The 18967-nt window shown below is 34.9% G+C and overlaps 1 protein-coding gene across 2 annotated transcripts in view; it reads right to left on the bottom strand.

Moving 5' to 3' along the window:
• The window catches only part of LOC149792371 (dolichyl-diphosphooligosaccharide--protein glycosyltransferase subunit STT3B-like), a 75466-nt gene that overhangs the window by 16348 nt on the left and 40151 nt on the right, over positions 1-18967 (bottom strand). For both annotated transcript variants that reach the window (XR_016423558.1, XM_089970945.1), the window contains exons 8-12: positions 16096-16194; positions 10624-10770; positions 6507-6710; positions 4716-4924; positions 1297-1487 (exon numbers count right to left, since the gene is read on the bottom strand). Coding sequence is in view for 1 of the 2 variants with exons in the window: in XM_089970945.1 (XP_089827071.1) it covers positions 1297-1487; positions 4716-4924; positions 6507-6710; positions 10624-10770; positions 16096-16194 (850 nt within the window). In the remaining variant the exon portion in view is untranslated. The remainder of the gene's footprint in view (positions 1-1296; positions 1488-4715; positions 4925-6506; positions 6711-10623; positions 10771-16095; positions 16195-18967) is intronic.

Genomic DNA, 18967 nt, shown 5'->3' on the forward strand with positions numbered 1-18967 from the left:
AGCTGGCAACAACAACTCAACTCATTAACTCTTCTGAAATAAAGGCATAAAAATGATTGGTCAGCACATCTTCTGATAATCACATGTACTATGTTTCACATCAATCCACAAAACTTCAAGAACAGCTGTTTTTACAAACTGCTGCAAGTAAAAAAGGGCAATAACTCTTACAAAAAGCACAGAGCACAGTATGATGTCTATGAACATCTTCATGTGACAATCATTAACATTTTCCCAAGTTTCACAGCTATCAATCACATCTGAGTGATTCAGAAGATATACCAGATATTGCTTTAAGCAGACAAAAAGGGCAATAACTCTTACAAAAGTACCGGGAGCAAAATGATTCTGTTGATAGATGCATCTTCTGGTTATGATCTTCACCAAGTTTCACAGCATTACATCAAAAACTTCAAAAAATGTTTATATAAACACACAGCTAGCTTCAGTGCAGCTAATGAAAGTCAACTTTTTCATATCTTCTTTTGTTTTGATAGATTTTCAAGTTAGCAATAAAGAGTATGTTACAGCAGTATTAACATAATGGAGGGGGCCCCGAGTGGCCAAGTGGTCTAAAACGCTGTCCGTTACGGATCACTGCCATCTCACCTCTGTCTGCGTTGGTTCGAGTCTCGGATTCAGTCAATGTGGGTATGTGAGAAAGCTTGCCAGTAGCTACTCATGGGTCAGTGGTTCTTTCCAGGGTTTTCCCAGGTTCTTCCTCCACGATTAATACTGGCTGCCATCTATGGCCTATCGTGTGCTGAAAAATAGCGTTAAACCCTATAACAACAACAACATAATGGAATGTTTCAGTAGCATGAACAAAGAACTTTACTGGTCCCAGATGCCAGGCTATGGAATTTACTCTGCCCTAAGATTCTGACCAGATTTTTCTACCAAGTACCAAAAGTGCAGAACTGGTAACCAGTCTGCTATGTGCTACAGTGTAATTAGAACCCTGAAATTCATCACAAACATTGAAGACAAACTGTTACTGACCTACCTTTGCTTGAGAAACAGTTTACTTCCCAAAATGAATGCACCCATCAAGTTTCATCTCTGAACACCTGCTTAAGTTCCAGACCAATGGAGCTATACGTAATTACTTAATGCTGGCATCCAAGCCAATAATAATATGACAGTAGCACCCTTGCGGAAAATGAATGGTACCTACCTTTGAGAAAATGATACATATCCCTTAGAATAGTTTCAACAACTCACATATGTCAATCTGTTTTACAGGTGAGATAAAATCCATACAAGTACTATAATTCGTTTTATAATATTACTCACCCATCATGATTGTATGAAGCCAGTACAATGCTAGGACTAGAGTAAGCGCTACTGGTGACCCAGGTACAGTGGACAGCAAATAACATCAGCATCAGCAGCAGGGCTATCACCACAATGCTCTTGATATTCATCCCAATGGCCTCCTGGTTCTTGGGTTTCTCCTCCTTCTTATCTTTCTTAGGCTTCCCTACCTGTCAGAAAAGAAAACAGAAATTAAATAAAACTTGTGAGATGGCAAGCTGGACAAATATTAAATCTTACTGTTAGACTGGGGGGAAGTTTGTATTCTCCTGTGATAATTCTATACTTAAGAATCAATGATAATTCTGTTCTTTAGACTCAATAATAATTCTAATTTTGAGAATCAATGATAATTCTATGCTTGAGAATCAATGATAATTCTATGCTTGAGAATCAATGATAATAGTATGCTTGAGAATCAATGATAATTCTATGCTTGAGAATCAATGATAATGGTATGCTTGAAAATCAATGATAATTCTATGCTTAAGAACCAATGATAATTCTAGGCTTGAGGATCAATGATAATTCTATGCTTAAGAATCAATGATAATTCTATGCTTAAGAATCAATGATAATTCTATGCTTGAGAATCAATGATAATGGTATGCTTGAGAATCAATGATAATTCTATGCTTAAGAATCAATGATAATTCTATGCTTGAGAATCAATGATAATTCTATGCTTAAGAATCAATGATAATTCTATGCTTGAGAATCAATGATAATTCTATGCTTGAGAATCAATGATAATGGTATGCTTGAGAATCAATGATAATTCTATGCTTAAGAATCAATAATAATTCTATGCTTGAGAATCAAATAATAATTCTATGCTTGAGAATCAATGATAATGGTATGCTTGAGAATCAATGATAATTCTATGCTTGAGAATCAATGATAATAGTATGCTTGAGAATCAATGATAATTCTATGCTTGAGAATCAATGATAATGGTATGCTTGAAAATCAATGATAATTCTATGCTTAAGAACCAATGATAATTCTAGGCTTGAGGATCAATGATAATTCTATGCTTAAGAATCAATGATAATTCTATGCTTAAGAATCAATGATAATTCTATGCTTGAGAATCAATGATAATGGTATGCTTGAGAATCAATGATAATTCTATGCTTAAGAATCAATGATAATTCTATGCTTAAGAATCAATGATAATTCTATGCTTGAGAATCAATGATAATTCTATGCTTGAGAATCAATGATAATGGTATGCTTGAGAATCAATGATAATTCTATGCTTAAGAATCAATAATAATTCTATGCTTGAGAATCAAATAATAATTCTATGCTTGAGAATCAATGATAATGGTATGCTTGAGAATCAATGATAATTCTATGCTTAAGAATCAATGATAATTCTATGCTTGAGAATCAATGATAATTCTATGCTTAAGAATCATAATTCTATGCTTGAAAATCAATGATAATTCTATGCTTGAGAATCAATGATAATTCTATGCTTAAGAATCAATGATAATTCTATGCTTGAGAATCAATGAAAATTTTATACTTGAGAATCATTAATTCTATGCTTACAAATCGACAACAATTCTTTGCTTGAGAATGAACAATGCTTGAAAATGAATGATAATTCTATACTTGAGAATCAGTAACAATTCTATGCTTGAGAATAAATTCATCCCCCAAATTGTACAAAATATTTGCAAATATTTTATTCTCAGAGTCTTATCAACTTAGAAGTCAACACTTTTAAAACAAAAATTTCATATTTTTGCCAGAATGTTTTCCTTGATGAAATTGATTTTCTCAGTTCTCTAATGATCCTTAGTGAAGAGAGGCAAGAACATTATGGCTTTGAAAGGGCACATTTTTTTTTATCAAAAGCTGTCTCTCCATAACAACTGAATCTGATAGATGACCATGTGCAGGGTTATATGTCTGATTTAGACATTAGGGAGTAGTAGACGTGAGGGTATTTTTTTAGATGCAAGCGGATTTTCTTTCCTTTTCCCTTTAAATTTCAGTCCATTTTATTCAAAGGTATATAATTTTATGGGCTTTTTGTCAAAATTGTAAACAAACCTTTTCAAGGCATCATTATTATTGTCTAAATTTAAATAAGTTACATACACATTTACATCAATTTCATTAGTTATACTTATTTCTAGTGATACTAAAAGCAAGTAATATTGCCATTTAAATTTCAAAAGTTTATGTAGAATGGATGATCAATTGCATTCTCAGTAACTATTATCTGATTATATCCTTATATTTCTTAACAGAGGCCTTCATTACAGTCACTAGGCTCCCTTCACTTCACATCACGTCACTTGGCCATTGCATTCACAACTTTGCTTTTGAACTCCCAATTTGTGTCAGAACTTAAATGTACTCAACTATAATGCTCATACACTTCATACCTGCTTTCTATGGTGCATGTATGGAGCATCAGCTGATGTTTGTTATCATAGCAATCCTCAGGATCAAACTTATAGAATAGAGTTTCAGTTAACAGTGTCCCTATATACCTAGTGTCAGCCCCTTGCAGCTCCACATATAGGTGTCACACACTCTTCACAACCCAAAAAACTTCCCCAAGTCTCTCTTTCTGAGGCATTCCCATAGAAAAAATCCAGACCTCAGCTGGTCCAGTGTGCTGTGATGGAATTTGCCCCCAATTATGCCAAAGATTATTTTATATGTACAATAAAGTTTCTATTGAACATATGTATTGTGTGTTACTTAAATGCATATTTACATCAATTTCAATATAGTTAAACTTATTTCTAGTGATACTAAAAGCAAGTGATATTGCCCTTTAACTTTCAAAAGTTTATGTAGAATGGATGATCAATTGATGGAGTCATCATGACGACGATGTCAAGACCTTTTGTAACATTTGTCATATTTCAGTAGACTTGTGTGTGTGTGTGTGTGTGTGTGATTTAGGTTTTTAATGTAGCTTTAACAATTTTTCAGCCATATCGCTATGATGTCTGCAGTGTGACAGTTTATAGTGATGTTTACCAATGGGGCATCATGCCGAAGACATGTAGCATGATGTCCCTCCCAGTCACATTATCCTGACACCAGGCTGACCAGTCCCAACACTAACCTCTTAATGCTGAGCGCCTAGCAAGGTAGCTATTAGTACCCTTTTTTAGATCTTTCTTATGACTCGGCCAGGGTTTGATCCCACAACCTCCAGCATCCGAGGCGGACGCTCTAACCACTAGGTCACTGAAGCAGTTATATTTCAAGACCTTTGTAACATCTGTCATATTTCAGTAGATATGAGTTATACAATAAGACAGACTTTTAGAAACAAATGTAATATTATTTATGATATCAGCTGACTTTTAGCATTTTTAAATGGGACATTCAATACTACTGAAAAAAAAATTATCTCTCACCTTGTCATACAATTTATTATCATTTTTATTTTCTGGTTCGTCTTCTTCTGAATCTTTGTTATTAGCTTTCATTGAATCATCTTTTAGGTAAATCTCAAAGGTTTTCGAGAATGCTACAGCTGCCAAAACGCAGACTATTGGCGTCAGGGTTAGCATCAACCGCACCATAACGCCAGCAAAATAGCTTGCAAAAATGGCATATAAGATCACTGAAATGTAAAAAGTTCTCAGTAACATATTGGAAAAAACAATGACACTCAAATTTTATAGCCATGGTTTTAAATAATTTTAATTTTCTGAGAAAGAAATCTAAGCAAATATTTTTGTATTGTAAAGTCTTTATCCAGAGGAACTAATAACATCATTGATTTTGGTTTCTCTCAAACAAATTCTAGATGTATAATAGAAACTATGATGGTCAAAGCCATGTTGAGCACAAACATGCTTTACAACTTCAATCATCCTAATCATGAAGTTATCATTACAATTTACAGCAATATGACTGGTCAGGCCCTTTCGAATATTTCTGGGTTAATACCTGTATGAATCCAATTGTTTTAATCCACACCCACCTGCATTAATTTTCTGTACATAATACTCAATGAGGAATACATTTAGAATATAGGATCAATCAAATTCAGAATTCTTGCACAAGATTTTAATTGTGAACCAAATACTGAACTGCTTTATCAAATGAGACATATTAAATGAATAAAAAGACCTTGAACCTTCATGTTCAGAATCCAACGTTTTAACTAACAGAGGTAAGCAAACACTTAAGATATGAGATATTAGTTAATGTACAAAAGCCTGTATAGTCTTTGTAAGTAAGATTTTAATCATGAACCAAATAAATGAGATATCTTTGCTAATGCTACAAGTAAAATACACTTTGAATGCTTACATATCTTGATGTGAAGACATAACGGTACCATACAAAATGGCATTTTGCACGGTGATTTGTATTCAGTCACAAACATCGATGAAAATGAAGGAAAAAAAATCAGGTTTTGCCTGAAAACAATGGAAGTCTTTGTGTACGATAATTTCTATCATTCAAGTATGGATTTTGATTTTTTAACCAAAGCGGTGGTCTCTTCTTCAACCATGAATTGGGCATGGCTTACAAAAAACAGTGCTTTTCTCATATTGGCTTAGTACATATCATAGATCTTCACCATTCTGCATTACTACACCGTATAAATGAAATTAAAAAATATGAATAAATAAAAGAATGTTATAAAGTTATGAGTTCATTTAACTATTTATGCTGTTGAATTTAATTACAAGGACTGACCGTTTATTTTTTTCAAATTCAACAACGTATGAGCCAAAAAGATGCAGTGCAAACTGTATGAACCATCTTGCGTCAATACATAACCTATACAGAACACTAAGTATAGGTTGCTGAACCTCGATATACTATCCATTTCCTCAGTCCAGACTGATTTAACAATAGTTATTCCTCGCCATAAAGTCCCTCAATGTAATGCAACTCATCATATGACACTGATGTGTACATCTTTTAAAATCCCATTTAACTAAATCAATTTGAATCTTATAATTGCTACTTACTTTATTTAATTTAATTTCAGTTCTTGGCTGATGAGAGCAAATTATAATATAAGTACACTACCTTGTGTGTCTTTCTACACAAGACAGCCTAAATGATAAAATGATAAAATATCGCAGCACGTGATGTCCTAACTTAAAACATGGTTCATCTGTACGGTTCCCACAAACTGTTTTAAAACTACAGAACACTCATGTATTTCAATAACAACTGCTTACCAAATACTCTCTCATCATTTACTTCCTTCACACAGTACCACACACCAGCTGGAAAGGCGCACACGAGAATATGCAGGTCAAAGAAAAAGGAAACCCAGGTGGTAGGCTGGTGTTCTGACACAGAAGCTATGATTGGAATATGGATTTTAGCATAGCCTGTATCCCACAGGGAATAAAACCTTCCACTCCATGGGTGAATATAACCTAAAAGAGTAAGAAAAATAAGATTATTTTTATTAATCAATATTTCCATTAGAAACAATTACTGACAGAAAAATCTCGTCTCCTCGAGAAAAAAGAATTAAATATCCACACCCCCGAATCCTACGTTACTGCTGCAGGAACTGTTGGGCCATAATGACTTACTACAGAGGCAGAAAGGTCGATCAAGATGCGTCCCAAAGTTGCAGGTTCCAGAAATGATAGCATATATAAACGGCATGCAAAAGCAGATGTAGCCATGAGCTAGATGCAAAAACTGAATGTCAGTAAAAAATTAAATATAGGAGACAGTGACAGTCAATATAGTACAACAAGAACCTCAACTAAGAGGCTGCTTGAATGAGCTTAAGCTCTAGCATTACCTAACGACATTTACAAATGCTACCCCTACCCAACAACTGCCGATCTCCTAACTCTGGTTTCCACAACATAACAATACTACATATTACTTAATTTCAATAAACCGCAATTTTCAGGCATTTCTCAACATCGTAATGACCTGTGATCCTCCTCCTTAGTTCCTGCAACTGAACTTTAATATGGATTGTTAGACTTCAAACAAATATGGCATAATACTTTTAAATGATGAGAACTTCAAAAATGGAGTTTTTGGAGTGTCGTAGCATTATTTACTAGAGTTATGGCCCTTCACTGTTAATTCTGGTTTCTAAGCTTTACAGTTATAAGAGCTCAAACAAGTTTGATTTCCAGTTTTTCGTATCCTTTATAGGAATTATGATCCAATGACTGCCCGTTCTTTAAACTTTTGGTATCTCAACAGAACTTTACTTTGGAAGTTAGATTCGGTATGTAGCTTTGTAAGATTTGAAATGATTTGTTTTCCAGTGTTCCATACAATCCTTTACATGAGTTATTGACCCTGTATGCCAGTCCTCCTAAACTTTTGTTCTTAGCACAACTCTACCAAGGATTGTTGGATTTTAACTGATACTGGAGTGCAAGTTTTTAAACACATGTGGTCTGAACTAAAGAAAAAAAAAAAAAACCTGAAAGATGGCCACAGGTATCATCTAGTCAGACTCCAGAAGCTATAATTTTAGCAGATTTCCCGGCTTGTTTTTAGAGACTAACAAGAAACCAATTCTAATGGGGAAATATTTTATTTACTGCAGGATATAATGCTTGTTAGTTTATTATAATTTCTATAGTAAGCCAACAATAACAACAACAGATGTGATGTGATGTTATTTGGATTTTTAACGTAGCTTTAACAATTTTTCAGTCATATCGCTACGATGTCAGCAATGTGGCAGTTTTTAGTGATGTCTAGCACTTGGGCATCATGCCGCAGACATGTAGCATGATGTCCCACCCAGTCACATTATTCTGACACCAGGCCAACCAGTCCTAACAACAACCTGTTAATGCTGGGCACCAAGCGAGGCAGCTGTTGGTACCATTTTTGTACGTCTTTCGTCTGACTTGGTCAGGGATTGAACCCACGACCTCCCACATCTGAGGCAGACGTTCTAACCACTAGGCCACCAGAAACAACAATAGAACAATTAACGTTAAAACATTCCAAAGCAGTGTCGGCAAAATAAAGAGCTAAACTGCAGCGATACATATACATTATGACCTTATTGTCAACGTGGCACCATAGAATATTAACAATCTCTTTTTCTTTAATCACAATTTTCTTTGTATATAGTCCATATCACACATCCTAGGATGTTACTTTTTTCATATGTAGCCCATCATAAAACTTCATTTCAGTTCTCATCCTACAGCCATTCCTGCAGAATCTTTTCTTTTACTACTTTTCTGAAAAACTGATGCCAGCACTGCACTCTAACATTCAATTCTGAAACCATTTTAAAATGATCAGAAGTGATTTTTTTTTATAGAAGACTTTCACAATATGATATTACACATATAAGTGACAAGTTATTTACGTTTGCCACTCATCAAGTTGAAAAGACAGTCCTTGTTCTGATTAGAACCCATCCAAAACGGGTTTCTTTGCAGACACATCCAGGAGCTGCTTCTGAAATGTCATGTTGACAGATACTAAAGATGGTGCAAGATTCGTATGCACATGTTCTGCTGTCCTTTTAGCATTTCAAAACAGCAGACCAGAGGCGTGAGCAGACCAGAGGCTTCCATGAACGGTACACTGCACATAATGCACTGTGGAATGCCAGCCAATGAATTTCATTTATTTTTTTCATGTATTAATTTGAGTACATATTTTGAATCTGCTTCAGTTCAGATGTCCTTGAAGATGTCTTCTTAAAATGCCTGCACAATTCCTTCAATACATCTTGAAATAAGTTTCATATAAGTAACTTGCCTCCTCTGCAGCCTTTGAGGAACACAGGTTTAATCTATGTTCCACACTGTGCACTGACACGAGACAGGGCAGGGGGGAGGGGCCTTTTCTCTGAACCGAGTTGCAACACTAGTTTTAATGCCAGTTATAATTGAGGACCCATCACTACCAAACCCTAAAATTGCTAAAATCATATCACTGCCAAACAATTAAATCTTACTGAAAGACATACCTCTTTCTTCAAAACTTTCTCTAGATCACTGATAAGAACATTTGCTGTCATATGTACTTCATTCATGTGCAAGAAAAAGTGTTTGTGCACTAAAATCATCAATAACCACTTTTGCATATACAACAAGCTTTTAACTGACATAAAAGTCAGTGCTTCCATCAATCGTATCATTGATAAATTCTCTACACTATCTGTTGTAATTAGATCTGCAAAAGAGTCCATGAATTCATCTCCTGTGCTGGGAGATTCATAGTGTGTATTATCACCTGATTTAAAGGACTGTAATGCTTCATCTGTTAAATTTATGCAACTCAATATTTTACAACTGGCAGGCTCTCATGGGCTATGTAATATGCTGCTCACATGGGACAAATGACGTCATCACTTATTTCTGCCATTTTTGAAGCTGCTGACTAGAATTCTTTCCCTAAAAGCTTGGACATGATCTGCTGATTCCATATGCAGAGTCAAAGTTGAAGTAAGAAAATTTTTGCAAACATTATTGTTAGTAAATGGATTATGTTTCTTACGTTCTCAACACAAAACATCCCCACATCACTCCTTTTGATCCTGTCTGAAACCAGTTTTAGGTACTCAGCCACTTGCCTTCAAATTTTGGTTCCTTGTTTCTCTTTTTCTAGGCCTCTGGTTCACCTTTCATGGGCCCTGATGACAAGGTGACAGCTATTTGTGTCATCTGTCTGTGTGACATCTTTATTTCACATCAAAACATGAGCTTTCCTCTTGCTCTGTGGTACTGACCTTTGCAGGCAATCTTACCGTGCCATTTGTAGCTGATGATATTACCACAAAGAAATCAGTTATCTTCCATTTCGGCATAAACTCACTACTTGTTACACCATATAAATTTCTGCTGCTACAGCTTACCAATGGATCTCATTGTTATACCCCTCTAGGGGCCAATTAAATCAGAAACCCTGGATAGTTTCTGCAAGAACTCTAGACTGGTCTCTTGTTTTACTTATATTTAATATTCATTATTACACATTATGGGCATTATCTATATATGAGCTGGGCACCAGGCAACAGAACAAGCAGCCAATCTCAATCTTATAGACATTTGTACTCAAACACTATATCTACCTTGGTATAGCTTGACTGAGATCACCTGCAAAATGGATGACCAAGACTCCATTTGATGAACATGTATTATGAATTTTGGTGTTTAAAAGTTTTAAAAAATACTGCATGGGGTACAGCACATTGTAGTAACCACAATAAATTTGTGTGACCTTTCCCCCATTGCTTTGAGAAGTTGTCTTACTATCATTGTGAGAAGTGTGCAGTCCCATGGCTTGGCAATCTCTCTATTCAAGCCACCAAATGAACTTATAAACTCTAGTAATTACCTGCCCATGTTAATCCGACCACAGCAACAAATATGAATCCCGCTGCAGCCATTGCAGCAATGATGAAAAAATATTTAAACTCGGCTTTTGTAAGAAAAGACTGTATATACTTCAGTGCCCCATAGGCATTCAGCAAGGCAAATACACCTGTAAAGAAAAGAATACAATATCTGAAACATACATACCCTAAACAAAATAAAAATGAAGATGTGTGTATATTGCTACAGAAGGAAACTACTTCTGGGTTGCTATAGCAGCCGTTGGTGCTGTTCTGATTCATCTAGTTACTCAAGCATCACTCATTCAACCAGTCTGATTGGTTAATCAAGTATAGCTTTTCGTGATCAAGTTTCCTTATGGTACCGATAAATTTATTAAATTATTACCACCGAGTTTGAATAATGGCAAAATATATAAATTCAATAATACAGTTATAGAAATGACATTATAGACTATCCTAAATTAATGAAAAGACAAAGAATAGTCTGGTTGACTCGTGCTTTTCAGCCATTTTCAAAACTTATTTTGGGATAATAAAAAATGCCCTGCTTTAAAAATGGCAAGCAAATGTGAAAGTGAACTCTCTGAATTTCCTGGAAGAAACGATTGAAAGTGTGGGCCTGCTCTGTGTTCCAGAAAAGATGGTCCAGTAAATAATGACAATCTAACCCTGACAAAAGCGATCTGCAAGTTTTGTAAAACAGAATACGTGTTCAGTGGTTAGTAAAAGACACATGTACACAATCTTGAACAAAAGCATTTTTTTCTTGTTTTGATTTTACAATCTTTTCTTGATGAGTTTTGCTATATTATTTACAAAAACCAACAACATTTAAATGTTGTCTTGTATTATAATATAGGCCTAAAGGGTCAAATACACTACATTTACTTATATTTTTATAAAAATGTTCTGTAAAAATGTCCAAATAAAACAAACATTAGAGTAAAGGGCAGGTTTTGACATGTTTTATATTCACTTATCATTTTGGATGTGATTTAAATAAATTACACAAATTTATTTTGGTACCAGCATCTAATGTTTCTTCCAAGAGGATTTTCAGCCTAGCAGGCAATCTTATAAAAAAAAAAAACATCTCAATCAAACCAGAAAATGTGGATGTGATGGTTTTTCTCCACGAGGATATGAATTTGTACAGTCTTGCTCTGAATGTAGATAGATAGATAGAATTACTGTATCTACATGTATTACCCTAGTCAACATGCTGAAGACTCTCAGTTCAAAGTTGAAAATCTTAGAGTTTTGAGTTATAAAAGACAACTGTTAATGTATATCATCATTAATTATAATCATGGTTAGGTGGTTCAAGTCAATTATAGGCATGGTTAGGTGGTTCGTCATTAATTATAATCATGGTTAGGTGGTTCATCATTAATTATAATCATGGTTAGGTGGTTCAAGTCAATTAATTATAATCATGGTTAGGTGGTTCATCATTAATTATAACCATGGTTCGGTGGTTCATCATTAATTATAATCATGGTTTGCTGGTACATCATTAATTATAATCATGGTTAGGTGGTTCATCATTAATTATAATCATGGTTTGGTGGTTAAAGTCAAGCATCTACTGTTTAGTCATCACGTCATTTACACGACAAATGATTTAACCTGTTCACCAGTTCTTAAGTTCTTGTTATAAAGAAATAAAAACAATTTTGATCGTTTATTTTTATTAACCTGTTCTTGTTATAAGCAAATGAACAGTTTTCGTAATTTCTTTTTATTTAAAGAAATATAACAATCTTAAATAATTAAGTCCTATTACAAAAACTTTGACAATATACCAGTTAGACCCGAGCTACAATTGATGCACTATTTGAATCATTTATGCCATGCAGCTGCCATATCAAATTTATTAATAATTAATCATCAATCGGAAGGTGTAACCGATGATCAATCATGAAATTTCAACTGATTCCCAACACTAAAAGATAAACATCAGCTTTCCATTTGTACCAATGGACATAAAGAATCCAGACAGACACCGGTAGTATACCATAAAATTTATTGATTTTTAACTAATAATTTATAATTTTACATCTTTACCAAGAAAGAAAAAATTAAATGCACATGATCCTGATGTATCACAATGATATGATCCAGAATGTCTTTGAACAAGTCCTCAATAATTCCAAAGCAGTGTTAGTCCAAAAGTTAATGAACAGTTTGCAAAATCCAATATATTTAAATAAATCATTCCTCTCATAACTGAACACAACTAAAATTGATTCCACTAGACTGATATTAAAACAGCAATGAAGTCTGACATGACCTATTTCATATATATAATATATATATATATCCCTACTGTACCTATGTCACAACAGAATTGAAAAAACTCAATAATGATGGAAAATTACACCCAAACTGCAAATATGTTTGCTTCCAAAACCTAAATTTCTACAGAAAAAGACCTTGAACTCAGATATCAGTAAACTATTTATAACCTAAAATACAATACAAGATTCAGGTACAAACTAGCACTTCCCTTGATTATGGGCAATGGTCAAACATTCAAATTAGATATAAATATATAATCATATGGTGAATAACAGTTGTTTGTGGTGCACTAGATCCTTAAAGGGATTATGCAGGTCAGTGACTGATTAAGATAATTGCAATAAACTGTCAATGAACAGTGCAAGACATAAAACACACAAGACAAACAATAAACACAAAAAAAACCATTGAAATTACAAAGTTTACGTAACTATTTCTACTGGAATAAAAGCTTGAAAATCTCCTCACCAAATGTTATGATTCCAAGAGCATCTGTATTTATACACAGCACAAATTCTGTGCTAAATGCCAACACTTGACCAAGCATGTAAAACTAATGTACACACATGTACTAGCTTGCCCCCCAGATGCTATGTAATCCACTCCAAGCTGTGACCTAAGACACAGGGGAACAAAATGGTTGTGATTAAGTAAGACTGTGCCTGTGTATGTGCCTTGATGCTTTCAACACTGCAGACTGGTCAAGCAGTCCAGGAACAAAACTTCTTAAAACACTGCAGACCGGTAAAGCAGTCCAGGAACATAAACTCCCCCAACATTGTAGACCGGTAAAGCAGTCCAGGAACAAAAACTCCCCCAACACTGCAGACTGGTAAAGCAGTTCAGGAACAAAAACTCACCCAACACTGCAGACTGGTAAAGCAATCCAGGAACAAAAACTCAGCCAACACTGCAGACTGGTAAAGCAGTCCAGCAACAAAAACTCACCCAACATTGCAGACCGGTAAAGCAGTCCAGGAACAAAATCTCATCCAACACTGCAGACTAATAAAGCAGTTCAGGAACAAAAACTTTCCCCAACACTGCAGACTAGAAAAGCAGTCCAGGAACAAAAACTCAGCCCAACACTGCAGACCAGTAAAGCAGTCCAGTAACAAAATCTCCCCCAACACTGCAGACTGATAAAGCAGTCCAAGAACAAAAATTCCCCCAAAACTGCTTACTGGTAATGCAGTCCAGATACAAAAAATCCAACACTGCAGACTGGTAAAGCAGTCCAGGAACAAAAATTCCCTCAACAATGCAGACCAGTGAACCCGTATCACAAACACGTCTTGTTTTGACGATATATTCGGCAATTGGTCAATATTAGGGGTTCCCCAATTGTAAATAATTATTTCATAGTAGGACTAATCTGAATACCATCTGGATGTATTTGGACTTTAAGACAGGTTGTTAACAAAGCTGTTTTTCTTATTTTTATTTGTTAATTTTTTAAGTCACCAAAGTAAGTTCAAAATGGCAATCTTGTCGGTTGGTGAATCTGAATTGTCTAGGGTGGAAATAACTGACAATATGGGAATTCTGGTCTTGTAAATATACATGAAGAAAGCGAAAATTTGTAATAAGAATGCATGGAAATTGTTTACAATAGTGATCACAATGAATACTTCGAAGGCTTTGAACTTTGCCAATTTATACTATACCTGAATTTTGTCAATGGACTAAATCTCAACTGGATTGTAATATTTACACAATTTCCAAATGCACAGGCCCAGCATGAGTATTTGATGGCTACTGAACTCCATTTGATTTTTTAAAGATATTTTATAATGATTATTAAATTTTGGAAATACCGAGATTTTCAAATATGAATGCACACCATTAGCGAGTAATTGACCCCCCCCAAAAAAAAAAACAAGGTGTGTGGAATTTTGTGTTGTATTCTCTGAAATAATGGCTTTATATATGTTATATGTTGATGCAAGTTATGTGTTTTAACAGAATTGGTTAAAAAGTGAGAACTTCTGGCTCACTGGATCCACTTTTGGAGAAATTATGTCACTTGCCATGTTTGTCCATGTAAAACGCTACTTGTATTTCAGTGATGATACAGTTAAAACTGCCCAAAGAACTATCTTGGACTTTTCTTAAATTCGTCTGGTGTAATCACGGTCAAGGAACATGTTCTTACTCCTATTTATTTCCATAAAGAAGACCATAAAACTGTGTATAGTTAATTTTTTTAACACCTGTATAAACAGTGTTACCCACATGTGGCTTTCCCTGAAATGTTACATACTACAATGATTCAGATCAAAAACAGACCACGTATTACTCTTTAAATGCTTCATTTAATAGTTCTGATTCAATATCATGAAATTTACCTTTAACCTACCTTTTGATTTACCTGTATAGTCCCCTTTATGATACTAAACTTGTTTATGAGCATATTTAAACAGAACTGAATTGGTCTTCCTTACAATCGTACCATATATGTATTCCTATCAGAAGAAATACAATGTTTATAAGTCACTGAAAATATGTTGCCTACATTTATTAAACATTCTGAAAGTTGAATGGTAGTCTTCTGTTGTAGGTACTAATGCCGAAAGGGTTAATTAGTGTGGATGCCAATGCTGAGAGTAGTACAATATATTGTACCTTGAAGAGATCAGCAAAAAAGTCCTTACCACCCACCTACTTGGACATCAGAAGTGGATGTGTGGATGTTTTGAGTAGTATGGAGTAACTTGTCCCGTGGTACTGACTACATTTTTAGTACTGTGTTGTAATATGTCCCTTGGTACTGATTACTGTGTAGTAATATGTCCCTTGGTACTGATTTGAGTACTGTGTAGTAATATGGCCCTTGGTACTGATTACTGTGTAGTACTGTGTAGTAATATGTCTCTTGGTACTGATTACATGTTGAGTACTGTGTAGTAATATGTCCCTTGGTACTGATTACATGCTGAGTACTGTTTAATAAGATGTCCCTTAGTACTGATTTGAGTACTGTGTAGTAATATGTCCCATGGTACTGATTTGAGTACTGTGTAGTAATATGCCCCATGGTATTGATTTGAGTACTGTGTAGTAGTATGTCCCTTGGTATTGATTTGAGTACTGTGTAGTAATATGTCCCTTGGTAATGATTACATCTTGAGTACTGTGTAGTAATATGTTCCTCAGTACTGATTACGTACCTGCTGAAGCCATATGTTCACTTGTCGTGATGGGGTTGAAGCCAACAAAGGGCACTTGCATGGACAGAATGAGACCAACTATAAAGAAGGCATTATATGCTGAAATGAAAGAATACATTCATGATTAAACACAGTTAATAATAGTTATACAAATGATATTATAGACTATCCTAAATTAATGAAAATTAACATATATATTCATTGGTATGGAATGCGGAAATTCCATCCAAATGGTCTATTACATCCACTGCTATGGAATAGGGAAATCCCACCAGTCAGTCAGAATCTGTATGCAGGAATAATACTTTGTACATTAGTGCCCACAGATTCTGACCCATGCATAGGGTTTTCATACCCACTGAAACCAAAAATAGCAGATGTCTATGTTTTTCAGCAGATGTATGGAAATAGTTCACAAGTGGAATCATTGTAATGAAATTGCCACTTGTGACAATATAAAATACACCCACTTCATGACTGATTATTTCTGTACATTTCAAAAAATGTAGATTTTCTGTTATATATTTTGAAATGGCAAAGAAACTTTTCTCCATTCCGTGCCAGTGTGATAACAGCTTCAAACACTAGTTTGATACCAAAAAAAATCCTAATTTTTCCCATACTTTTAGGACCTCATTTAAAACTAACCACGGACATATCATGCTTCAAACAGTACATTTTGTCAAAATAATGACTGTATTATGAAAATGAAAAGATTGTTATTTTTTGTTATCACAATTAATGCATGGATTGATAATGCTGGGTTGGTATAACGTAGATAATGTTCATAATGTTGCTGGTGGTGTAATGTAGATTCATCACAAAGCAGTTATATCTAACAGACTTCACAGGTGGCCTAGTGGCTAGAGCATACGCCTCGGATGCAGTAGGTCATGGGTTACAACCACAGCCGAGTCATACCAAAAATGCTACTAAAAGCTGCCTCACTAGGTGCTCAGCATTAAGAGGAAAGTGTTAGGACTGGTCGGCCTGGTGTCAGGATTTTGTGACTGGGTGGGACATCATGCTACATGTCTGGGGCATGATGCCTCAGTGCTAGACACAACTATAAACTGTCACATTGTATACATCATAGCGATATAACTGAAAAATTGTTAAAGCTACATTAAAAATTCAATTCACACACAGACTTATATCACTGAACAAAAGATATGAATGATTGCAAGTTTACTTGTAAAGATTTTCATTCTCTTTTTGTTTATTTCTGCACTAAAATAGTGATTTTGTATGGCCTTAGCATACTTGCACTTTAGTAGCAGACACTGCACCCAATTTTCGATTCTCACTAAGTTTTGGATTGCAATCAACATTAATCAATGCTTGATTTGTCCATCATTTTCAAATACAACTGTGATTCAAGTTAAAATTGATACTTATTTAATCAGCAGGTTTTTCTTAAACATGTGTGCCATTTGTCATAGAGTATTACATATATATAATTCTATATCATTGACACATATCAAGAGGTTATGAAAGTTCAGTCACTGAGAGCTTCAAAGATTCATGTAGAGGACTTTATAGAGAAGTACAAACTTGAAGTCTACTTTTTGCTGGAGTTCATTTCTATGTACTTCTTGATGGCACCTTGATGATTGCATAAATGTACACTAGAGGGTCTACATAAATGTACACTAGAGGGTCTACATAAATGTGCACTAGCGGGTCTACATAAATGTACACCAGAGGGTCTACATAAATGTACACTAGAGGGTCTACATAAATGTACACTAGAGGGTCTACATAAATGTACACTAGAGGGTCTACATAAATGTACACTAGAGAGTCTACATAAATGTACACCAGAGGGTCTACATAAATGTACAATAGCGGGTCTACATAAATGTACACCAGAGGGTCTACATAAATGTACACCAGAGGGTCTACATAAATGTACACTAGAGGATCTACATAAATGTACACTAGAGGGTCTACATAAATGTACACTAGAGGGTCTACATAAATGTACACCAGAGGGTCTACAGTTGACACATTTTAAGATCTGTATGTCCCAATATGGAGGGAGATCAAAAATGATCAAAGGAAGAGAACTGAAATAGGTCTAACTATGGACATACACATTAAAGGGCAGATGTATTTCCTAAATGAGAAATATATTAGTTCCAAAAGTGATATCCCACTGTGACAATACATCTGGCACATGTAGGCCATCCACAAAGATTAGTCCAGGAACTTATTCCTGAATAAAAGTTATTGTGTAAAAAGACATTTTTCTTCAAGATATAATTACCTTGCCTTTTAGTCCAAAATCAATATGCCTTTTTAATAAGTTAAGTGCAAGCCATCCACAGACTGTGGTCAAGATACATCGTCTCTAACCAAAGTTACCATGCAAAAACCATATTTCTTCTTTCTGTCAGTGATCTTGTTCATTACTGTTTGATCCCAAAACCGACAGGCTTGAATCATAACCAAAGTGAAACCCTGCCTCTAACGTTGTTGAATGTATAGTGTCAAGAACAAAAATGAAGTGCAGAAACAACCTCCCCCTCATTTTTCGGTACAATGACCCTGACCTCATACCTTTTGACCTCATAATGAACAGAACGCTACCCTATTCAAAGTTCAAGTCATTCACAAAGTTTAGTCCAGGTCTTTTGGGTCAAATTAAATTTATTGTGCATAAACCATGTTTCTTCTTTCAATTACATGAACCTTGATCTTTGACCTCTATACCTCAGAATAACTAGGCCTCAATTTTTTCTCCAGAGGGAACAAGCCACCCAGTCTCATTCAGGTTTGTGAGGCAGAACTAATGTTACTGAGCAGAAACCACTTTCCTTCTTACAGTCACCTCTGAACCCAGAATGTATAGGCTTCTTCCTTATACCAT

This window comes from Sinohyriopsis cumingii, chromosome 9 (genome assembly GCF_028554795.1).
Source record: "Sinohyriopsis cumingii isolate HCF-2022 chromosome 9, ASM2855479v2, whole genome shotgun sequence".
NCBI lineage: Eukaryota > Metazoa > Mollusca > Bivalvia > Unionida > Unionidae > Sinohyriopsis > Sinohyriopsis cumingii.